This window comes from Schistocerca piceifrons, chromosome 1 (genome assembly GCF_021461385.2).
Source record: "Schistocerca piceifrons isolate TAMUIC-IGC-003096 chromosome 1, iqSchPice1.1, whole genome shotgun sequence".
In the NCBI taxonomy this organism is placed as follows: Eukaryota; Metazoa; Arthropoda; class Insecta; order Orthoptera; family Acrididae; genus Schistocerca; species Schistocerca piceifrons.
Window position 1 is genome coordinate 1,111,699,371 of NC_060138.1, and position 26,356 is coordinate 1,111,725,726.

At 41.7% G+C, this 26,356-nt stretch overlaps 1 protein-coding gene across 1 annotated transcript in view; it reads left to right on the forward strand.

The window, feature by feature from the left end:
• LOC124778072 (lysosomal alpha-mannosidase-like) overlaps window positions 1-26,356 on the forward strand; it is a 291,632-nt gene that overhangs the window by 257,109 nt on the left and 8,167 nt on the right. The window contains exons 15-17 of the mRNA XM_047253619.1: window positions 7,418-7,694; window positions 11,749-11,991; window positions 12,076-12,225. Of these exons, the coding sequence (XP_047109575.1) occupies window positions 7,418-7,694; window positions 11,749-11,991; window positions 12,076-12,225 (670 nt within the window). The remainder of the gene's footprint in view (window positions 1-7,417; window positions 7,695-11,748; window positions 11,992-12,075; window positions 12,226-26,356) is intronic.

The following is a 26,356-nucleotide window of genomic DNA, read 5'->3' on the forward strand; positions in this document are numbered from 1 at the left end:
AGGGTGGTGGGGTTTCGGGTTCCGCTGGATAGGTCAGGAGTCCACTACACACAACAAGTGGCTACACAGGTAGCAGGGGTTGTGTGGCATGGGCTGGGCGGTTTTTTAGGTTAGATGGCCTTGGGCAAGTACAGAAAGGGCAACAGCCTCAACGGGTGCGGGGCAAAGTCAGGACATGTGGGGACCAAGCAGCAATCGGTATTGTAATTGTAAACTGTTGAAGCTGCGTTGGTAAAGTACCGGAACTTCAAGCGCTGATAGAAAGCACCAAAGCTGAAATCGTTATAGGTACAGAAAGCTGGCTGAAGCCAGAGATAAATTCTGCCGAAATTTTTACAAAGGTACAGACGGTGTTTAGAAAGGATAGATTGCATGCAACTGGTGGTGGAGTGTTCGTCGCTGTTAGTAGTAGTTTATCCTGAAGTGAAGTAGAAGTGGACAGTTCCTGTGAATTATTATGGGTGGAGGTTACACTCAATAACCGAGCTAGGTTAATAATTGGCTCCTTTTACCGACCTCCTGACTCAGCAGCATTAGTGGCAGAACAACTGAGAGAAAATTTGGAATACATTTCACATAAATTTTCTCAGCATGTTGTAGTCTTAGGTGGAGATTTCAATTTACCAGATATAGACTGGGACACTCAGATGTTTAGGACGGGTGGTAGGGACAGAGCATCGAGTGCACCATCCGAAAATTACCTCGAGCAATTAAACAGAGAACCAACTCGTGGAGATAACATCTTGGACCTACTGATAACAAACAGACCCAAACTTTTCAACTCTGTATGTGCAGAACAGGGAATCAGTGATCATAAGGCCGTTGCAGCATCCCTGAATATGGAAGTTAATAGGAATATAAAAAAAGGGAGGAAGGTTTATCTGTTTAGCAAGAATAATAGAAGGCAGATTTCAGACTACCTAACAGATCAAAACGAAAATTTCTGTTCCGACACTGACAATGTTGAGTGTTTATGGAAAAAGTTCAAGGCAATCGTAAAATGTGTTTTAGACAGGTATGTGCTGAGTAAAACTGTGAGGGACAGGAAAAACCCACCGTGGTACAACAACAAAGTTAGGAAACTACTGCGAAAGCAAAGAGAGCTTCACTCCAAGTTTAAACGCAGCCAAAACCTCTCAGACAAACAGAAGCTAAATGATGTCAAAGTTAGCATAAGGAGGGCTATGTGTGAAGTGTTAAGTGAATTCGAAAGTAAAATTCTATGTACCGACTTGACAGAAAAACCTAGGAAGTTCTGGTCTTACGTTAAATCAGTAAGTGGCTCGAAACAGCATATCCAGACACTCAGGGATGATGAAGACATTGAAACAGAGGATGACACGCATAAAGCTGAAATACTAAACACCTTTTTCCAAAGCTGTTTCACAGAGGAAGACCGCACTGCAGTTCCTTCTCTAAATCCTCGCACACACGAAAAAATGGCAGACATCGAAATAAGTGTCCAAGGAATAGAAAAGCAACTGGAATCACTCAACAGAGGAAAGTCCACTAGACCTGATGGGATACCAATTCGATTCTACACAGAGTACGCGAAAGAACTTGCCCCCCTTCTAACAGCCATGTACTGCAAGTCTCTAGAGGAACGGAAGGCTCCAAATGATTGGAAAATAGCACAGGTAGTCCCAGTCTTCAAGAAGGGTCGTCGAGCAGATGCGCAAAACTATAGACCTATATCTCTGATGTCGATCTGTTGTAGAATTTTAGAACATGTTTCTTGCTTGAGTATCATGTCGTTTTTGGAAACCCAGAATCTACTATGTAGGAATCAACATGGATTCCGGAAACAGCGATCGTGTGAGACCCAACTCACTTTATTTGTTCATGAGATCCAGAAAATATTAGATACAGGCTCCCAGGTAGATGCTATTTTTCTTGACCTCCAGAAGGCATTTGATACAGTTCCGCACTGTCACCTGATAAACAAAGTAAGAGCCTACGGAATATCAGATCAGCTGTGTGGCTGGATTGAAGAGTTTTTAGCAAACAGAACACAGCATGTTGTTATCAATGGAGAGACGTCTACAGACGTTAAAGTAACCTCTGGCGTGCCACAGGGGAGTGTCATGGGACCATTGCTTTTCACAATATATATAAATGACCTAGTAGATAGTGTTGGAAGTTCCATGCGGCTTTTCGCGGATGATGCTGTAGTATACAGAGAAGTTGCTGCATTAGAAAATTGTAGCAAAATGCAGGAAGATCTGCAGTGGATAGGCACTTGGTGCAGGGAGTGGCAACTGACCCTTAACATAGACAAATGTAATGTATTGCGAATACGTAGAAAGAAGGATCCTTTATTGTATGATTATATGATAGCGGAACAAACACTGGTAGCAGTTACTTCTGTAAAATATCTGGGAGTATGCGTGCGGAATGATTTGAAGTGGAATGGTCATATAAAATTAATTGTTGGTAAGGTAGGGTACCAGGTTGAGATTCATTGGGAGAGTCCTTAGAAAATGTAGTCCATCAACAAAGAAGGTGGCTTACAAAACACTCATTCGACCTATACTTGAGTATTGCTCATCAGTGTGGGATCCGTACCAGATCGGGTTGACGGAGGAGGTAGAGAAGATCCAAAGAAGAGCGGCGCGTTTCGTCACAGGGTTATTTGGTAACCGTGATAGCGTTACGGAGATGTTTTAACAAACTCAAGTGGCAGACTCTGCAAGAGAGGCGCTCTGCATCACGGTGTAGCTTGCTCGCCAGGTTTCGAGAGGGCGCATTTCTGGATGAGGTATCGAATATATTGCTTCCCCCTACTTATACCTCCCGAGGAGATCACGAATGTAAAATTAGAGAGATTAGAGCGCGCACGGAGGCTTTCAGACAGTCGTTCTTCCCACAAACCATACGTGACTGGAACAGGAAAGGGAGGTAATGACAGTGGCACGTAAAGGCCCTCTGCCACACACCGTTGGGTGGCTTGCGGAGTATAAATGTAGATATAGATGTAGACGTAGATGGTGTTATCCTCCTTTCCACTGACAATGCTTCGCTGCGTGTTGTGGTACCTGCGTCTTTGCGTGCTTCGGTCTTGCGCCTCCTTCACCAAGGGCACTGGGGTGTGTCTCGCAGAAAATCTCTGGCGTGCCGTCATGTGTACTGCCCTGGCATCGACTCTGAAATAGCACACATGATCGCTGCCTGCAGCCCTTGTGCATCACAGGCCGCTGCCTCGAAGTCATCTTTGTCACCGTGGCCTTTGCCTGAGAAGCCCTGGGAGCGCATTCATGCTGACTTTGCGGGACCCTTTTTAGGTACTTATTGGCGCCTCGTAATTGACGCCTACTCTAACTTTCCTTTCATTGTCCGTTGCACATCGCCTACCACCGCAGCAACCACCACTGGTCTCGCCCGCATTTTTTCTTTGGAAGGCCTCCCCTCTACTCTTGTTACTGATAATGGTCTGCAATTTGCCTCTTCTGAATTTGCGGATTTTTGTGCTCGGCACGGCGTTATGCATGTCACGCCCCACCATTCCATCCACAATCCAACGGTGAGGCTGAACAACTGGTCCGCACATTTAAGGCTCAGATGCGGAAACTTCTGACTTCTTCTGCTGCTGATGATGCGCTTCTCCAGTTTCTGGCGTCTTACCGTTTCACCCCCATGGGCGACCACAGCCCGGCTGAGCTCTTACATGGCCGACAGCCCCGCACGCTACTTCATGTTCTGCGGCCTTCCACCTCACGGCCACGGGTGCCTTCACTTGGCCGGTTCACTGCCGACGACCTCGTCTGGGTACGGGGATATGGCAGGCGGCCAAAATGGAGCCCAGGCCGCATCTTACGACACCGTGGCAGATGCCTGTATGAAATCCAGATGGACATGGGTGTTGCAGTGCGTCATTCAGACCAGCTTCGGCCTCGTGTGCTGGCAACACCTGTTCTGAATGCCGCTACACCACCTTCGGCTCTACCTGACGCTCGGGATCTTGGCATCTCTCAATACTCACAACACAGCCCTCTCACCGTCATCGCAATGCCAGCACAAGAACAGACGCCACCAGGAGACGTGCCCATCCAGGAACTGGATGACCATGCTCTGTCAGAGCTAATCTACTCGCCTCCTCCTCCAAGGGACGCCGACACATCGCCCATGTCTCCTGTCATATCAGCTGGACTTGCCGCAATGGGCAGATTGGTGTGTGAGGCCCCAGCAGATTCGACCCCTACGTCTCCTGTCATCTCGACCCGTTATCATCGGGGACACTTCCGTCCATGCGGGAAGCCTCCTCCTCGAGACTTTACGGCGAGTCAAACAACGCCTATGGACGTTAGCCATCTCCAGGACACCTCCATCAAGACCAGTGCAACAATTTCAAAGGGGGGGAAAGTGTTGTGACTCGCCGATCATTCAAAGCGCCGCCGCACAATTACGCGCGTCCTCTACATGCGGCGCTGTCTGCCAGCCGTGCAGCAGCTGCGCCACCTAAGCGGCCAGCCGAGCAGCGGCCGCTAGACTGGGACTCAGTGCTCATTGAATGCTAACGTGTACACATGTCTTGCTTGTCAACTTACTCTGTGACTTATATGTGTTGTGTCATTCTGAAATATATGTGTTAAACTTGATGTTACAACACTATTGTTCACATTTTTCTATGCTGTTATTTGTTTCAATTCGCTGCTGCGTCTACTGATTGTTTCCCAGCCTTACTCTAGGTTTTTGATGTCAGTCTACAGCATTTGCGCGATGCATAGAATTGTCAGTTAATGGCAATGACTTGACCTTTCATTTGTAATGTACTGTAGACTATTGTACGTACCTTACAACTTTTTGTTAGCTTTTGATCAACTTGCAAAAATCGAAAGCTTTACACTAAGACGACAAAAGTCATTGGATAGCAATATGCACTACAAGCAGTGGTAATATCGCATACACAAGGTATAAAAGTGCAGTGCATTGGCAGAGTTGTCATTTGTACTCAGGTGATTCATGTGAAAAGGTTTCCAATATGATTATGGCCGCATGAGGGGAATTAACAGACATCGAACGTGGAATGGTAGTTAGAGCTAGAGGCATGGGACATACCATTTCAGAAATCATTAGGAAATTCAATATTCCAGTAGCCACAGTGTCAAGAGTGTGCTGAGAATACCAATTTCCAACCTTTACCTCTCACCACAGATGTAGTGGCCAAAGACCTTCACTTAATGTCTGAGAGCAGCAGTGTCCGCATAGAGTTGTCAGTGCCACAAGACAAGCAACACTACATGAAATAATCACAGAAATCAATGTGGGATGTACAGTGAATGTGTACATTTTGCTAATACCGTGACATCGCTTGCAGCACCTCTCGTCGGTTAGTGACCCTAGATAACTGGAAAACTGTGGCCTGGTCAAACAATTCCTGAATTCAGTTGATAAGAGCTGATGATAGGGTCCAAGTGTGGTGTAGACTCCATGAAGCCGTGGACCTAAGTTGTCAGCAGGGCACTGTGCAAGCTGGTGGTGGCTCCATTATGGTTTGTGCTTTGTTTTCTTCGAATGGACTGGGTCTTCATGCCCAACTGAAGTGATCACTGACTGGAAATGGTTACATTTGTCTACTTTTAGACCATTTGCAACAAACAACAACAGAATTTTTATGGATGACAGTGCACCATGTCACTGGCCACAACTGTTCGTGATTAGTTTGAAGACCATTCTGGACAATTTAAGCAAATTATTTGGCCACCCGGATCACCCGATATGAATCCCATCAAACATTTATGGGACATAAATGAGATGTCAGTTCAAGCAGAAAATCGTGCACCACCAACACTTTCACAATTCTGGACGGCTATAGAGGCAGCATACGAGAGCTGTTCAAATGTAAGGTGACTTTTCAAATTGCGCGGGCAACGTACATTCGATTATCAATCTTTTTTTGGTATGTTGGTACAAATGTCCCGAACGTATGTTCACAATTTCAAGCATACAGCATACTTTGTTGTTTTGGCAGGTAGAAAGGAGAAACATGTTTTAGTGTGCTTGGCGATTTTTGATTATTATAAAAAATGGAGCAAGAATTTGCATCAAATTTTGTGTGAAAAATATAATCAAGTGCTCTAAAACACTTGAAAGTTGACAGTGGCATGCAGTGAGTCTGCTCTAAGTAAAAAATGTTTACAAGCAGTACAAGCTCTTCCAAGATGGCTGAGAAGATGCCAATGACGAACCTCACTCAGGATACCATAACACATCAACAACAGCTGATAACTTCTAAGCTGAGAAGAAAATTCTTTTGGTAACTCATCGAACTACTGTAAGAGAAGTCGCTGAGGATATTGGCATATTGGTCGGCTCAGGTCCTGCAATTTTTTCAGATGTTTTGGGCATGAGACATGTGTCAGCAAAGTTTGTTCCAAAACTTCTCAATTCTGATCAGAAGAACCATCCTATAAGCATAGCTCAGAAGCTCTTGAATGATGTCAATGATGATCCTGATTTGATCAAAAGGGTAATAACTGGTGACGAAACATGGCTTTACAGTTATGACATCGAAACCAAAGCCCAATCATCCCAATGGAAGTGTCCCAGAGTGCCAAGACTGAAAAAAGTATGCAGAGTTCGATCAAATGTCAAAGTTTTGCTAATTTTTTATTTCAATTTCTGTGGCGTAGTGCATCATGAATTTTTGCCTCAAGGTCATACGGTCAATAAGGAGTACCACTTTGATGTTATGCACTGTTTGTGAGAAGCAATACACAAAAAATGTCTGGAATTGTGGAAAAACAATTCATGGCTTTTGCATCATGACACTGCAACTGCTCATTCATCATTGCTTTTGAGAGATTTTTTGGCCAAAAACAACATGACAATCATGCCTCAGCCACCATATTCATCAGATTTGGCACTCTGAGACTTTTTCCTGTTCCCACAACTGAAGAGACTTGTGAAATGATGAAGATTTTCAATTATTGAGGAAATAAAAACTTCATCGCTGGAAGGACACACGGCTGTACCAAAAAAAAGTACTTATGAGAAGTGCTTCAAGGATTGGAAAAAGCTTTGGCACAAGTATCTGAGGGGTATTACTTTGAAGGGGACAACATGAATATTGATGAATAAATAAATATTTTTATACAAAAATATCAAGTCACCTTACTTTTTGAACACACCTCATAGTTCATTATTCCTTCAGTGGACTTTCAACAACTTGTTCTCCATGTCACATCAATCTGCAGTGCTATGCCAGGTAAAGAGATCCAACACAATATTAGAAGCTATTCAATGACTTGTGTCACCTCAGTTGCTTCCAAAATGCAAGCATTGTATTTTACAGTTTTTTGGATTCTGCAGTAATGTTGTGTGATGACCTGTAATACCCCATATATTCAACTTTTTTAAAACTTATGTTTTTAGATTATGTTACTATTTATCATTAAGAAGTTGTTATTGTTTGTTTCAGTGGTGGAAGTGGGAAGGAAGTTATAAGCAGGTTCTCTACTAATTTTGAAAACAACGGGACATTCTACACAGACAGCAATGGCAGGGAGATGATAAAACGAATAAGAAACTATCGTCCAACTTGGGATGTGAAAGTAAAGGAACCTATTTCTGCAAATTATTACCCTGTCACAACAAAAATTGTAATCAATGACAACAAAACAAAACAACATCTAGCAGTTTTCACAGACAGATCTCAAGGTGGAACCAGTCACAGAGATGGAGAATTAGAGTTAATGGTATGCATGATCATCACTTTATTAGATGGGCATAGTAAAAAGTTTCTTTATTTCTAAAATGTTACCCTTATCCTAGTAGAATGTGAGAGACTCAGTTCCATGCCAGGGCATCTGCTACCGCATGCAGAAAATCTGATATTTCATGGTGCTTGAAAATTGCAATAAAATTATACAGAAACAGTGTGCTTGAAACTTATGCCCTTTCACTGGCAGCATTTTATCATCTATTCTTCAAGCACACCAGGCAGTCTGCATGACAGCATCTCTCGTGCTGCAGTTACCACGATACTATAGAAACATATCTGGGACAAACTACAACGTTGAGAATAGTTTGTGGCAGCCCAATGATGAATATTCCATTAGAACTTCCACTCATTAGCAGACCTCTCATTGAAATGTGTGATGGACTGGAAATGTTTGGTATACAACGGCTCAAGTGTTGTTTTCTGTGGTGGCACTATAAAAACAGTGGCGGCTGCTGTGAAAGAACACAAGAACATGTGAACACCCTAATGTTTGACACCTTGAGGATTTATTGTTTATTTTTCTTTGAATGCTGTTAAACATAATGTAGATGTGTAATCTGAAATACAAGGCACTAAATCTTCTATGCTGTGCTACATATTGCTCCTCTAAACATGGTGAAACTTGGCCTCAGGGTCATGAGCATACCTTCCCTTGTGCTCGTTTTAAGGAGCTTTTATGCATGTGCAACTGGCATGATATAATTGCGTTACGTAGCAAATACATACGAATTTGATAAGCAATTACACGGTACACAGTGTGCACTGCTGGCGTTTACCAGTCAACTACGAGTTTACGTCAATGCCACCAGGTGTAGCACACTGCAGCAGACTTTTATCTACATTTGCTTGGATAAATTCCGCTAGGCAGTAGCACATGCCACAGATATGCAAATTCACTCATTATATTGTACAATTAGATTGGATATCTGTATATGTTGTAGTTATACTGATAGCAAAAGCTATTTTGTGGGATTCTGAATGAGATATAGTACATTAAGTTTTGGATTTTATCCTAGAGTAATCCATATGAGTAGTCATCAGCAGTATAGTGATAGTCTATTGTTAATGCAGTGTACATATTAAGTTTACATGATTCGTTGTCTTTTGTTAAAGTCTACCTCAGCCTGATCCACATCCCTGTAGGCCCTCTTTCTTCATGGAATCTGTGGAACATTATGAGTTTAATGAATGGAAGCTTATGTTGTGGTTTCAGGAAGACTGTCTCATGAGCAATGACATTCTGTTGGGTCAGATCACATTGTAAAATTCCTCTTTTGTAATATCTGTGTAAACTTCAAATATTTTATAATTCTGTTACGTTAGAAGGATTTTCTTATAATACCTGGCACATGCTGTGTAGGCTCACTGGGACTTCGGCCTGGAAGCTGGTATGCATCTTCCCATCATGTCAGGACGTGCTGCATGGGCAAAAAAATCAGGGGCCCAGATTTCAGCTATAGTCATCTGTCTGCTTGTCAGAGTCATTTGAAAAGTAATATCTTCTCATAGCTGTGGTTTCTTGCCACACTGTCATCCTGAATCAGCCCCAACACCACTCATTCTACAGTCTTTTTTTTTTTATTTTCTGAAATTGGGTTTTGGTTGCACCCAAGGAGCCAGTTCAAGCATCCAGTATCTTAGAAAGTTAAAAGAAATAGCAATTTCTTGGGAAATAATACAGAAAACAAAACTTGCAATGTCTTGAACAGTTAAAACAAAGTTAAACAGACAGAAATACATCAGTCTGTTAAGTTAACAATCAGATCTCAAAACACACACACACACACAGCCAGAGTGTATGTGCTGATGTCCTGGACTTCCACCCAGCTGCATTATAATGATTGGACAAGAAAGAATGATTAGGATTTGATGTCCCATCAACATGGAGGTCATTAGAGATGAAACAAAAGCTCAAAATGTTTCTAGATGGGGAAGGAAATCAGTAGCGCTCTTTTAAAGAAACTATCCCAACATTTGCCTAGAGCGATTTAGGGAAATCTCACAAAACGTAAATCTCGATGGCTGGAAACAGATTTGAACTGTCGTCCTCCCAAATGTGAGTCCAGTATGCTGACCATTGTGCTGTGTGGTTGGTAGCATCTGTAGTTGAATGTTGACTTCACACTGATCCTCACAAAGTGTCTCTTATTCCCTAAGCCAGTTGAGCTGTATTTCAGAGCCCACTTTTGTGTGTGCCATTGGGTCTTCAGTAGATGTGGGAGGATTTCTTTGTATCAGGTACTCTTGTGTAAAACTTCAGTCTCCTGTGCCATGTTAACTCATTTTTGGCCATGTCTCCAACTACAGTCATTGAACTACATTCCGTGTTTGTGCTATTTGTCAGTATGATGCTCTTGTTTCCCTCGTGCCAGTGATCACCTTGCACAAATGCCAAGGTGCTATGATTGTTCCAAACATATTGATAATGTACATTGAAAGACAGAAATACATAATTAGTTAAGTCACAAGTTTTATGAAAATGGAGCAAGTCAGAGTTTTATTAATTACTACAGTTGTGAAACACAAAGTGAAATATGTCTTTTATGGCCTGAGGATGGTCAGACTGTGAGCAGAATTTATTAGTAAAATAAAGATAAGTATAGCTATGTACTGTGTGATGCAGTTCCTAACCCTTATTAAAGCTGTCGAACACCGGTTACAGAAAAGCATTGAGATCACTGTTACCATCTCTATTTGACATTAGAAATGTAATGTTGGACTTACTGACTGGTAAAGATAGAACTCCATTATCCGTCCGCTGATTTTCAAGTTCTAGTAAATCTTTCTTTGATATGCTGAACATAGCTGCCAGTGCTTTGATAACCATCCTGCAGATTCATTCTGCTTCTTCTGATGGTAGTGAAGCCATACATGTCCCACAGAACTGTCGTCATCTGCCACATGTAGCCCTTTTGGGCTCAATACAAAATTTAGATCACTGCTGAGAACTTTCAGCACTTTCATGCAGCTGTGTCTCACATAAATATCTGAGGTTTTAATTATCAGTCAAGCCATTAATATATAACATAAACAGAAGGGTCTCAACACATTTCCCTGGGGTATGCTTGTAGTTTCTTCTACATCTGTGGATGAATCTCTGTCCGAGAAAACTTGCTGCATCCACAATACTGAGAAACCCTCAATTCAGCCAAAATTTCATTTGATACTCCATATTATAATACAACAGATGTATGAAAGTGATATTAGATGATACTGATGATAGCTTTGTGGATCAATTCTGTTACCCTTCTTGCAGATAAGTACAAACTGTTCTTCTACCAACCACTGGACACCATGTATGGAACCTGACAGGAGTCCCAATGGACCCTGAGGCTTCATTAAATTTTAGCTATTTCAGTTGTATCTCAATGCCACTGACATGTCTTATATCACGCATTTTTGCAGTAGTGTGACAGTTAAACTGGGGCAGTACTCTTGGATCATCCTTTGTAAAGGAACATTTGAAAATGTGGTTCAGCATGTCTGCTTTTGCTTTGCTTGCATTTAGTTGACATTATGCTAATGAACAAACTTGAAAATAGCAGATTTTTTAAAGATATGCAGACAATATACACTGATGTTTGATAGTGATAAAATACACAATACTTACATCATAAAACTTTATAATGCTTCCTTAGAAAAACTAGGTAACATGTGGAAGTAGGTGGATATATTTCACTAATTACAATATCTACACTGCAATTAAGGGTAAGTGATTTTTGAACTAGATATTTCTGCACAAATTTGTAAAAAGCATAAGTGTAGCTCACAACTGTCAATTTACTATGAAACACATTATGCACCAAGTGAAACTAGCACTTATCTCAAAGCTGGAAGAAAAAGATACCATCATGTTGTTGAGTGTAAGAGTCGTTGGTATTATCCAAAATGGAATCATTAATAATTGTTGCACTTTCATTTTATTTTCACAATAAATGATTGAAGAGATTAGATTAGATGTACTGCTTCTTTCATAAATTCTTTGTGAGGAGATAATCAAGGATGACAAAAGTTTCATATTTTTACAGATTCATCGTCGTACATTACATGATGATGGCCTTGGAGTGGGTGAAGCCTTGAATGAACAACAATATGGGAAAGGCCTTATAGCTAGGGGGAAGCATTATGTGGTCTTAGCAGTCGGTAACAAACCTGGGAAGACTGCACTGGAGAAAGATATAGCACAGAGGAGGGGAATGTCGCCATTGGTGTTTCTAGCAAAGACCAGTTACAGTTCCTTTGAAAAATGGGCACAGAAACATAAGACAGAAGTAAGGCTAAATTCCTTCTTTAGAGCGCTGTATATATTGCAACATTCATCCCTCTTCTGATAGTGTAACTATTTCCTTATTCAGTTTTCAGGAGTTAAGCAACCATTGCCAAGAAATATAAAGATATTGACACTGGAGCCATGGAGCAATAACACAATACTCTTACGACTAGAACATCTTTTTGAAAAGGGTGAAGATGACCAGTTGTCCAAAAGTGTTACCATAGATCTCCGTGTAAGTTATTAATTTTTGCTTCATTATAACCCATCACTTTATAACAGAGCCGAAATATTGTATGTATGCATCTTCCTAACAATGTATTATATAATTAACAATGGAAAAACCAGGATGCAATGTAACAGTATTATGAAAAGGATAGTTGCTGCTCGCCATATAGTGGAGATGCTGAGTCACAGATGGGCACAACAAAAGACTGTCAGAAAATGATCTTTTGGCCTCGTTGGCCGAAAGCTCATGTTCTGACAGTCTCTTTGCTGTGCCTACCTGAAACTCAGCATCTCCAGTATATGGAGAGTAGCAACTATCCTTTCCATAATATTCATATACAATTAAACTTCATGTAAACAAGCACAAACATACACACAAAATTCAGGCTTTCGCAACCAACGGTTGCTTCGTCAGGAAAGAGGGAAGGAGAGGGAAAGACGAAAGGATGTGGGTTTTAAGGGAGAGGGTAAGGAGTCATTACAATCCCGGGAGTGGAAAGACTTACCTTAGGGGGAAAAAAGGACAGGTATACACTAGCACACACACACACACACACACACACACACACACACACACACACACATATCCATCCACACATCACACATACACAGACACAATACAAATGTCTGCTTGTGTCTGTGTATGTGCGGATGGATGTGTGTGTGTGTGTGCTAGTGTATACCTGTCCTTTTTTCCCCCTAAGGTGTCTTTCCGCACCCGGGATTGGAATGACTCCTTACCCTCTCCCTTAAAACCCACATCCTTTCGTCTTTCCCTCTCCTTCCCTCTTTCCTGACGAAGCAACCGTTGGTTGCGAAAGCTTGAATTTTGTGTGCATATTTGTGTTTGTTTGTGTGTCTATCGACATGCCAGCACTTTCGTTTGGTAAATCACATCATCTTCGTTTTTAGATATATTTTTCCCTCGTGGAATGTTTCCCTCTGTTATAAACTTCATGTAATCAATTTAGGAGTAAAAGAGACCACTCACTGAATAGTGGTACCACTGAGTTGTTGACAGGCACACACAAAAGAGAAATAAAGCTTCCTAGTTTTCGGAATAAATCCGTTCTCAAGCTAGAGTACAATTCCAAGAAAGGATTGATTCCAAATGCTAGGGAGTGTTCTCTCTCTCTTTTGTGTGTGCCTGTCGATGACTCCATGCTTCTCCTATTTGGTGAGTGGTCTACTAAATTATTTACATTCTACCAGCACTTTTGAATATATTTATAATAAAGCTTTATTTTTTATCATTCCATTGAGTTCGGTGGCCTGCTTCCAAGGACAATATGTTATGACAAAAATGTACACTGCTTTCTGTCACACAGATAAATTAAAACCATTCTGTAATATGTTATAATCATTGGCCATATTGTCTGATTAGTTTCCCATGACTTTGTCCCACATTGTTTAATATTATTCATCTTATGACAATCATATAATGTCAATGGCTTTTGAGCCCCTAGTACTCATTATGAAGCAACGAGGCAAGCAGATAACTGAGTAGTGAAATTTCCTTTTCACTGAATTGAGTGTTCTTTCTTTTGCTTGTGCCTTTGTCCAATGGTTTCGCAGGGTCAGCATGGTTAGGGTCAAATTTGGCAAGGTTAATTTAAGGGTGGGCCTGATGCCCTCCCTGTCACCACCCCATACCCTTCCAGGGTGGAATTAGAGTACCCCAGCTGTCTGCGTACAGTGTAATTCACGCAATAGTGCAAAAGTGTTTAGATGTCTGCGAGTCGTGTAATTGTGGTGGGACATGGGGACCAACCTGGTATTCACCTAGTGGGATGTGGAAAACCGCCTAAAAACCACATCCAGGCTGGCCAGCACACTGCCTTTGTTGGTAATCCGCCGGGCGGATTCGATCCAGGGCCGGCGCGTCTACCCCAGTCCAGGAAGCAGTGCATTAGCACTCTCGGCTAACCTGGCAGGTATTTCACTGAATTGAGCATTGATGAAGTTTGAGACTATCATAAAACATGTAAGGGAGAGGTCCTTTTTGACATTTTGCATTCGGTTTGGTGATATTTCATAGAGCAGTAAGTTTTTTCTGGTGTCTGTCACATACCTGATAATATGTTTGTTTAATAGCATCATCTACAATATCTTGGAGGATTGATATCTGGGCTGAGTGAGCTACATCCTTTAGCTCAAGCTGTTGTTTGTTTGCTTTTTGGTTCAGTTGGCATTTATTTTTATACAGCTGTTTTATTTCACTCTTTAACCAAATTTAATCAGCTTTGTTTTTGGCATTAGTTGCTGAGAAGGAGCTACTGCTGCTTTTCCGTTTTTTAAATATAGGGGTCAAATTTTTGGCTGAGAGCACAGTTTGTTGAATTTGGTATTTTGATAGATTGCAATTAACTTAATTGCATTGTTTTTGTGTGCATGGATACATTTAACACCTTGTTTTGCTGGTTCAGAATAATCATTAGCCATATTGACAAGTTTTTTTTTTCATATGTCTGAATTATAATAAATGCCAGTAAGGATATATCCCCTCACACTGTTAGGAGTCTTAAACATCACTATGTTCAGTTCAGTGAAAAGGGAATTGCACTACTCAGCAGTTAGTACACCTTGATGCCTGACAGTGACTACTAGTGGCTCAAAACATGCCACTAATAAACTAATGTTTTCAAGTTTAATAATCTCACGCACTGGAACTAATTAAGGTACATTCATATTTCCCGTAACATCTGGTATCTTAATGTTTGCATGAGGGTAGCCAAAATCCTTAGCTTAGTCACAAAATATACACAGTGGCAATAATTTCTGGTGGAGAAATGGTGGAGATGAAGGAGGAGAAAAATTATACCAGCTAGAATATGTATTCACACGCAGGGGAGGAGGTGCACACCTACACAGAGAGAGGCAAATCGAGGACAGAAAGGATGGGGGAAGATGGAGGGTCTAGGAAGGGGGTAAAAGACATAAAAATAAAGAGACTGTTCCAACAGATTAGCTATCATGGAACACAAAAAAAGAGGTGAATTGTGCGACTGGCGTTTAGAGTATGATATAGGAGTGATTGATTGGAATGTGTTGGTCAAGAGGTAAAGGGGTGTGGGGTTGTCATAAGAGACACTGAGGCTGGGGAGCTTACCCCTACTACTCACCCCCCAACAATTGTTTTACTGAATTATGAAGATTTGTTCCTGTATAATCCCTTGCCCCAGTCACTGTTAATGTCAGTCAAAATTCATGAACACACAAAATTCATACAGCCTCTACAGAGTAGATGGCTTACACACTGCTTTCCTTTATATGCTCATGGCATATCTGCTTATTGATGTGTTGCTATTGGAAGACCACCTGTGAATTTTTCTTATACCAGCATTTCAGCCGCTAATAGTACTTGTGATGTTACTGTTCACATTGCAATACTTCTGTTTATTTAAATGCCATTCTTGTAGTCTTCAGTCTGAAGACTGGTTTGATGTGGCTCTCAACACTACTCTGTCTTGTTCAAGCTCCACCCTGTCTGCAGAACTACTGCAACCTAAACCCATTTGAACGTATTTACTAAAAGTAAGTCACACTTCCCTCCATTATCAAACTGACTATTGCTTGATATCACAGGATGTGTTCTGTAAACTGGTCCATTCTTTTTGTCAAGTTATGTAAAATTTCTTTTCTCTGCAATTCAATTCAGTAGCTTCTCAACTGTTATCTGATATACCCATCTAATCTTCAACATTCATCTGTAGTGCCATATTTCAAAATCTCCTTTTGTTGTCTTAACTGTATAATCATTCACTTACAGAGAAATACTTTCAAAAAGAATTTCTAACAATTACTTTTGTACACAATGTTAATGAATTTTGACACATTATGGAAAGGATAGATTGCTACTCATCATATAGTGGAGATGTTGAGTTGTAGACAGGTACAACACAAAGACTGCAATACATACAAGCTTTAGTCCCGAAGAAGTATCATTCCTTTCCAAAGGCATCACCTTGTTTCCCCACTACCAGATTCAATCAATCATGTTTCCCTTTTGAAACACCTCTACTCTTTCTCCCAGTCCCTACAGTGGAAACACTTTTTCACCACAAACCCTACCAATCAAACTCAACCCAAAGCCAATGTTGACCCTGCCTGAATCAGTTCACACCTCCATCCAAACGTGATCTACCCCCACTGCATCCAAATCTCCATCCCTCCTGTTAACATTTCAACATTCCAGAATTTCTGAACCTCAAACCTTGCTTCACCATTGTTCCCCAGATATTCTCAACATGAAAACCAATCTCACATCCACAGAAAGAACTGTAATCCACCACTCAAATCTGATCCTGACCTTATAATCCTACCTGCTGACGAAGGCTTTACCACTGTGGTTTTGAAGAGCAGTGATTGCCTGCCAGAGGGATCCACCTACAAACCCTGCCACAGTGACCTAATTCCAGAAATTCAACCTGATCTCCAGTCTCTCCTCAAATCTTTTGGTCCATCCCAGAACCTCTCCCCATAATCCATCGCTCTCCTCACTCCTACCACTCCCCACACTCCTGTCTTCTATATGCTTTGTAAAGTCCATAAACCCAACCACCCAGGACACACTATTGTAGCCCATTACTGTGTCCTCAATGAGATAAACACTACTCCCAAGGACCAACTTTCAGCCTATTACCCATAATCTACCCGCCTACATAAAAAGACATCAACCGTGTCCTCCACCGACTCTCCACAGCTTCTCTTCCTTTCCCAACATCTGAATGACTCCAGACCTTCAGCCTCCTTTCTGGTCTCCACGATGAACTACATCTTCACCTTACTTCTCCTTTGAAAGGCTTCAGCTGCAAACAAATATGTGGTTCAGTAATGGGCATCTGAATGTCCCCATCCTGTGCCAACATATTCTTGGGCCATCTAGAGGAATTGTTCCTAACCATCCAGAATCCCAAAAATCTTACCTGGTTCAGATTCATTAATGGATATCTTCGTGATCTGGGCTGCAGGTGAGGACATCTTGCCCACATTTCTCCAGATCCTCAACACTTTCTCCCCCATCTGCTCCTCAACCCAACAAGCCACCTTCCTTGATGTTGTCCTCCATCTCTCAAGGATAGCTAAATCAGTATGTCAGTGAATGTCAAGCCTACCAACTACCAGTAATATCTGCACATTAACAGCTGCCACCAATTTCACAAAGTCTCTAGATCTACCCTACATCGACACAGATACTCTGCAAGCCACCATACAGCATGTGGCAGAGGGTACCCTGTACGACTGTTAATCATTTCATTTCCTGGCTCTCTAAATTTTCTCAGTAGTGTTCCTCAAAAAGAATTGTCACCTTCCCTCTGGGGATTCCCATTTTAGTTCTTGAAGCAGCTCTGTAACACTTGCATGTTGTTCGAACCTACCTCTGAATTGCTTCAATGTCTTCCTTTAATCAGACCTTGCATGGATCACAAACATTCAAGTAGTACAAAGAGTATTTTGCACTAGCATCCTATATGTGGTCTCCTTTACAGGTAAACCACACTTAATTCTCCCAATGAAATGAAGTCAAGCATTCATCCTACCTGCCATGTGCTAACATGCTCATTCAATTTCATACTGCTTTGCATTCTTATGCCCAGATATTTAAATGATGTGACTGTGTCAAGCATGAGACTACTAATGCTGTACCTGGACATTATGGGTTTGTTTTTCCTACTCAGCTGCTTTAACTTAGATTTTTCTACATTTAGATCTTGCTGCCATTCATCACACCAACCAGGAATTTTGTCTATGTCATCTTGTAACCTCCTACAGTCACTCAACTTCAACTCCTTACTGTACACCCCAGCATACAACCATAGATGCTACCCATCCAGTCCCCAAATCATTTATGTACATGAAGAACAACAGCAGTTCTATCACACTTTCCTGGGGCACTCTTGACAATACCCTCGTCTCTGATGAACAATTGCCATTGAGGACAACATACTGGGTTCTGCAACCCAAGAAGTCTTCGAGCCACTCACATATCCACTAACCTATTCCACATGCTTGCACCTTTGTTAACAGCCTGCAGTGGGGACCATGTCAAATGCTTTCCAGAAATCTAGAAATATGGACTCTCCCTGTTGCCCTTCATCCATAGTTTGCAGTATATCGTGGGAGAAAAGAGGTAAACTGATTTTCACACAAGTGATGCTTTCAAAAACAATGTTGATTCGTGGACATAAACTTCTTGGTATCGGAGAAAAGTTATTATATTCAAACTCAGAATATGTTCAAGAATTCTGCAGCAAGCCATTGTTAGAGATATTGGTCTCTAATTTTGCAGGTCCATTCCTTTAGCCTTCTTATATAGAGTTGTCACAAGCACTTTTTTCCAATTGCTTGGGACTTTGCATAGGGTAAGTAATTCATGATAAATGCAAGGTAGGTAAGGTAGAACTGAACTGGGATTCCATCCAGACCTATGATTTCTTGAATGCAAAACTTAAAACTTTGGCTGTGTCTTCAACTGCCACACCAGACTGGTCAACAAGTGACTGAATGGAAGACTTGGACCTGCTTAGTGATTTTACACAGGACCAGAATTTTCTCAGGTTCTCTGCCATATCCTGTGCTAAGGTATGATGGTGGTAGTAGTTGTACGCTTTGCACATTGCTTGTCATCATGTGTGCATTCCCTTTTGAACCAAGAGTGCAACAGATTCTGAAACTTCCTGGCAGATTAAAACTATGTCCCGGACAGAAACTTGAACTTGTAACTTTTGCCTTTTGTGGGCAAGTGCTCTACCATCTGAGCTACCCAAGCACGACTCATGCCCCATCCTCACAGCTTTACTTCTGCCAGTACCTCGTCTCCTACCTTCCAAACTTCATGTCTCTGCAATACCCTTTCTTCCAGGAGTGCTAGTTCTGAAGCATTGCAGGAGAGATTCCATGAAGCTTGGAAGGTAGGAGACAAGGTAATGGTGGAAGTAAAGCTGTGAGGATGGGTCATGAGTTGTGCTTGAGTAGTTCAGATGGCAAAGCACTTGACTGTGAAATGTAAAGGACCCGAGTTTGAGTCTCGGTCCAGCACACAGCTTTAATCTGCCAGGAAGTTTCATATCAGCACACACTCCGCTGCAGAGTGAAAATTTCATTCTGGCAACAGATTCTGCTTCCTCAGCAATTTCCAAATTTCATTATTAAACCATCATGGATCTTTTACATCCTTAATCCACTTAATTGGCACATAATTCTCCAGACCATGATTTACAATCTGCTTAAACTTTGCCCATACTTTTTATATGTCCATCTTATTGGAACTAAGTGATATCAGTTCAATGTCTAAGTGAGATGGTAACAACTGCTTATCTGTTATTTCTAGTAGGAATGCCTCATGGGGTAGTCGCGCGGTCTAAGGCATCTTGTCACGGTCCAGGCGGCTCCCCCCGTCGGACATTCAAGTCCTCCCTTGGGCATGGATGTGTGTGTTGTCCTTAGCGTAAGTTAATTTAAGTTAGACTAAGTAGTGTGTAAGCTTAGGGACCGATGCCCTCAGCAGTTTGATCCCATAAGAACGTACCACAAAATTCCAATTTCCTAGTAGAAACTAAATATCTCGGAGCTTTCCACTTTGGATTTGAGCCACCTCTGGGTCTCAGGAGTAATTTAATCTTTCGTACAGCCTAGGTACCTGTGGCTGTCACATATGTAGAGACAAGCAGTCCTCCTCCAAATATATGAAGGGTCTCACTGAGGCCTTCACAGACAGAAATTACCCTCCCGACCTTGTACAGAAACAGATCTCTTATGTCTTCTCTCTCCATTCACCTAACATCTCCCACAAACACACCATCTGACCACAAAGGAACACTCCTCTCATGATGCTGTACCACCCAGCACTGGAGCAACAGAATCACATTCTTCGCCACGGATTCGACTATCTCTCATTCTGGGCTGAAATGAGAAATATGCTCCCCACTATCTTCCACACCCCTCCCACAGTGGTATTTCACCACCTACTGAACCCATGCAACATCCTTGTCCATCCATACTCCACACCTGCCCCCAAACCCTTGCCTTGTGGCTCATATCCCTGCAGCAGACCTAGATGTGACCTGTCACATAATTCTACCACCACCACCTACTCCAGTCTGGTCACATGTATGTGTCCCATCAGAGGCAGGGCTACCTGTGAAAGCAGTCATGTGTTCTACACATTAAGATGCAATGACTGAGCTGCTTTCTATGTGGGCATGACAACCAATAAGCTGTCTCTCCGCACGAATGGCCATCAAAAAAGTGGAACCAGGCGACAGCTGGACCACCCAGTTGCTGAATATGCTGCCCGATACAATGTGCTTCACTCCACTGACTGCTTCACAGCAGCCTGGGTCATCTGGATCCTTCCTATGAACACCAGTTTTTCTGAATTGCACAGGTCAGAACACTCCCTGTCCTACATTCCCATAACCCTCCTGGCCTGTCCTTTACCCACCTGTCTTCTTCCCTGGACCCACTCCAGCACTACACAGCCTTCTATTCCACCAACACACCCATCAGTCTTTTTTTTTCCTCCTCTGTTTGTCTCCTTTTCCGCTCACCTGCACCCACTCCCTCCCTTCCCCACTCCTACCCTGCTGTCCCTCCTCCTCCTCCTCCCCCTTTCCTCCCCAGCCTCCTCCTTAACCCCACCACCCACAGACTGCTTTCCCATCAGGCACAGTTGTTCTATACAGTCCAGCCTCATCAACCAGGGCAGTGGTCAAGTGTGTGTGAATTATGCTTCAGTGAAAATATATATATAAACAAAGATGATGTGACTTACCAAACAAAAGTGCTGGCAGGTTGATAGATACAAAAACAAACAAACAAACACAAACATACACACAAAATTCAAGCTTTCGCAACCCGTGGGTTTTTGCATCTTGTTTGTGCATCTACCGACCTGCCAGTGCTTTCGTTTGGTAAGTCACATCATCTTTGTTTTTAGATACCCACACACACACACACTGAAGCATCTCATGTCTGCTTGTGTCTGTGTACGTGCGAATGGATATGTGTGTGTGTGTGTGTGTGTGTGTGTGTGTGTGTGTGTGTGTGCGCGCAAGTGTATACCTGTCCCTTTTTCCCCCTAAGGTAAGTCGTTCCGCTCCCAGGATTGGAATGACTCCTTACCCTCTCCCTTAAAACCCACATCCTTTCGTCTTTCCCTCTCCTTCCCTCTTTCCCGATGAAGCAACTGTTGGTTGTGAAAGCTTGAATTTTGTGTGTATGTTTGTGTTTGTTTGTGTGTCTATCAACATGCCAGTGTGTGTGTGTGTGTGTGTGTGTGTGTGTGTGTGGTATATAAAAGACTTAGTCTCCCCTGTATTCGTGCTTAAAGAAGATGCAATAGTAAGTCATAACAAAAATATAAACAACTTTCTACTAAGAGCACTAAATGTGCGAAGACATCAGTTTTGTAGCCCGCACCGCCACTCCCTGAGTATTGGTGTATCTGCCTGCTTGAGACTCGACTGCTCTCAGTCTCTGCCTCCCTTCCCTTACCTGGCTGTGGGAGCCTGTGCCCCCTCCACTTCCCCTCTTCCACGAAGGCCGGTGCACTGCACTTGCTAGCAGGTATCGAGACTAGTCTCTGCCGCTTCTATGCTGACTTTTAACACGGAAGTGAACAGTTGCGCAGTTTGTGTTCATAGTCATTCTTGGGTGATTTTAGTGCATATAGTGCATATTGTCGCCAACATGAGTGAGCCAGCAACTGTACACCTTATAGAATTTTTATTAAAAACGCCTTTTTCTACATTAACGTAGGGAAAAAAGTGCGAATTGAAGGACAAACGACCTACTCCTATACTCAGTGTAGTTTTAAGTGAAGCCAAACAAAAACGCACTTTTCAGACAACCTGGTATGAAAAGTATGCTTGGCTGACTGCAAATGCAGTTAATAACAGATTATATTGTTATATATGTCTTCTGTTTGGTGCTGAAAAGGAATGATGCAGTGAGGGCATTTGTACAATAAAGAACTTCGACAGGAAAGCACAAAAACATCAGACATCAAAACGCCACCTGCAGAACAAAGAATAATTTCAGTTATTGGGCAAAAGTAGAATTGAGCACGCCCTTTCTGAAGCCTCTCGTCTGACAGCAATAAAATACAATAAACAAGTCGCATCCAGCAGGAGAGTATTGGCTCGTCTTATTCAGGCAATTGTATTTCTTTGTAAACAAGAACTAGCCTTTCGTGGCCATCGAGAAGACAAATCCTCCAGCAACAAAGGTAACTATCTGGAATTGTTCGATTTACTAGCTCATGGAGAGCAGTTAATCCGAGACCATCTGTCATCATCTTTAACCTTTAAAGGAACTTCTCCAGACATACAGAAAGATGTAATAGAAATGATAACTCTGGTAGTTAATGAGAAAATAAAATCTGAAATTCAGAACTACAATTTCATTTTGATTCAGGCTGATGAAACATTAGATGTATCATGTAAGAGTCAAATGAGTATAATGTATTGCAGACAAAATTGAGGAAAGATTCGTTGGATTTTACGATGTTTCTGGAGATAAAACTGCTGAAGGTTTGTCAAACATTGTTCATACAGTATTGAAAGAATGGAATGTGGAAGGAAAAGTGATTAGTCAACCATATGATGGCACTTCAGTAATGGCGGGCAGAGAAAGAGGACTACAACAATTTCTGAAGCAGTTCTGTCCCTATGTGCTGTTTCTTCATTGTTACGCACACTAACTGAATGTGGTACTGTTACATGCCTCCAAAATCATATGACAAGTACGCATGTTTGTAAGTGATCTTACTGCATTCCATTCGTTTTTCAGCAAATCATCAAAACGAACTATATTGCTAACTGAGACAGGATTTAAACTGCCACATGCAAGCAACGCTCACTGGAACTTTTGTTCCAGGGCAGTTTCAACATCTAGTCATTTCTCAGGACTATCTATTTTTTTTAATTATATATTTGATGATACAGACTTTCAGTGGGACCCAGAATCTTTGAGCTGTGCTTTGGGAATGAAACGACGGACAGATGATCCTACATTTGTCTACTTGTTTTGCTTCTACAGAGGGTGCTTTGTTTATGTTCATCATCTCTTTAATGTTATTCAGTCAAAATTTGTCAGTATAACTGCTTGCCACGATGAAATAAGAACTGTTTTGAGAAACTTACGACAATTAAGAATGAAAACATTCATTGATGAATGCATTAAATGCAGCTTGTGTTTGAATGGCAACTTACGATTCTGTGACAGTCAAAAGATATCTCTCAGGTCACTAACTTTCAAGATACTGAATTTGCAAATTGTTCAGATGGAAAGAAGGTTTCAAGACTTTCCCCAAATGCAGTTTGTTGAACTTTTGAACGAAAAGTGTTTCCCAAACTATCAAAAAGAATTCCCAAAGTTGAAACTGCTTCAATTATTAGAACAGTACCCTTTTTTCAAACAAGAACAAGTTGAAAATGAAATGTGTAACATATACGCTGATGAGAAAAAACACTTTGCCTCCAAGAATCCTCTTAAAGTACATTGTCAACAATGATTTAGATTCCGTTTATGAAGAAACAACGAAGTTCCTGATTTTGGTTTTGACCCTACCCGCAACTACAGCAAGCAGTGAACGAAGCATGAGTACTCTGAAAACGAGTGAAGAATTATTTAAAGAATTCAATGTCCAACACCCGGCTGTCATGTTTAAGCACGTTAGCAATAGAAAAGTCACTACTTGGAGAGCTATTCAGTGATCAGATCTTTGTAGACCGAGTTATAGACTTATTCGTGGAAATAAAAGACAGGCGCATTGCACTTGTGTACAAGAAAATGTAAGTGCTTCTTCTCTTGCTGCAGGAGTTCTACAAATTTTTCATCGTTTCTTGAACAAGTTAGTTATTATTATTATTATTATTATTATTATTATTATTATTATTATTATTTGTGGTGGTGTTAGTGGTAGTAGTAGTAGTAGTAGTTGTTGTTGTTTTATTTGATGTGTTTTGTTTCATTTGTTTAAATTATTGTTTATTGTATTATTTTGTCTCCCTATAATAACTGCAGAGTCTTCCCAACCTTTCCAACCATGCTACGCCACTGATATATATGTATTAAAAACAAAGATTCCATGACTTACCAAACTGGAAAGTGCTGGTAGATAGGCACAATAAAAAAAAAAAACACACAAACACACACACAAAATTTCAAGCTTTCGCAACCAACGGTTGCTTCGTCAGGAAAGAGGGAAGGAGAGGGAAAGATGAAAGTATGTGGGTTTTAAGGGAGAGGGTAAGGAGTCATTCCAATCCCGGGAGTGGAAAGACTTACCTTAGGGGGAAAAAAGGACAGGTATACACTTGCGCACACACACATATCCATCCATACATATACAGACACAAGCAGACATGTGACTTCTGAAATTTTCCCGGCGTATTTCTTCTTCTAATAATTTCCGGGTATGTAGCCGGATCCCGTCGACATTCTGCCACGATATTTCGGCCCAGAGACGTCCGGCCATCATCAGGTGAGTACACAACTACTGAAGAGCCCAGGTGCAGTCGCGGTATTTATGCCGAATCTCGCGCATGTGAAATGTACTGGCATCCTACAGCGCATGCGTCAGGTGTTGACATGCGCAGCATAGCCGAGTTGTACGTGCTGCCCTCGGTGGTGGAAATAAAGGTTCATCTAGTCATTGAGTATCGAATGACACTGTCGATTCCGCTGTGAATGTATAATTTTAATAACAGGATTCCAATTTTTATCCAGCTGAAAGCCGTTGTCTCGATTTATAAGATTACTGGCAAGACGTATTTCCACTGATTCCTTGATTACGGAATCCCAAAAACCGGAAACCGGGGATAAAATTTTTGTTACATTGTATTCCATTGAATGTCCCAAAGAAATACAGTGCTCTGCTACTGCCGATTTTGACGGTTGCCGCAGACGGGTGTATCTTTCATGTTCTATACATCGTTCATGGACAGTTCTTGTCGTCTGGCCAATATATGCAGCGCCACATTCACAGGGAATTTTGTAGACGCCTGCCTTCTTCAGTTGTAAATCGTCTTTAACGGATCCAACCAGGGCCCGGTTCTTTGCTGGTGGACGGAAGATAACCTTGATTTTATTTTTCTTCAGTAATCGGCCTATTTTCAACGACACATTCCCGGCGTATGGAAGGAACGCAGTTGATTTAAAGTCATCATCTGCGTCCTCAGTGTGTTGCTTCTTGTTATGATAGTTGCGCATGGCCTTCCTTATTTGGCGAGAAGTGTAGCCATTCTCTTTGGAAACCTTCTCCAAGTGTTCTAATTCTGCGTGGAGGTTTTCATCATCCGATATTATATGCGCTCGATGTATTAAGGTACTGAGAACACCGGCTGTTTGTGCTGGGTGATGGCAGCTTGACGCCTGGAGATACAGATCTGTGTGAGTCGCTTTCCTGTACACAGAATGTCCTAATGACCCATCATTTTTACGGCGTACTAGCACGTCTAGAAATGGTAAAGTGCCCTCTTTTTCAATCTCCATCGTAAATTTGATGTTCTCATGTAATGAGTTTAAGTGATGAAGGAATTTCTCCAGTTCCTGTCTGCCATGAGGCCATACAGCAAAAGTATCATCTACGTACCGCCAGAAGACCGTAGGCTTTAAAACAGCAGACTCAAGTGCTTTCTCCTCAAAGTCCTCCATAAAGAGATTAGCTACCACAGGCGACAAAGGGCTCCCCATGGCGACGCCGTCTGTTTGTTCAAAGAATTCGTCATTGAATAAAAAGTACGTTGAGGAGAGTATATGTTCAAACAAGGCCGTCATTTCTGCACTGAATAAGTTACCAATAAGATGTAAAGATTCCATTAAAGGCACTTTGGTAAAGAGTGAGACCACATCAAAGCTGACTAATAAATCCGAGCTGCTAAGCTTAACTTCCTTCAAGCGACTGACAAAATCCTCGGAATTACGTATATGGTGGCAACACTTACCCACATACGGCTTTAGTAATGAGGCCAGATATTTTGCTGTAGAATAGGTCGCAGCACCAATATTACTCACTATTAATCGTAGTGGGGCACCATCCTTGTGTATCTTCGGAAGACCGTAGAGTCTTGGTGGTACTGCATTGTGTGGTCTCAATCTCTTGATAACTTCTTCAGGTAGAGAACAGTCATTCA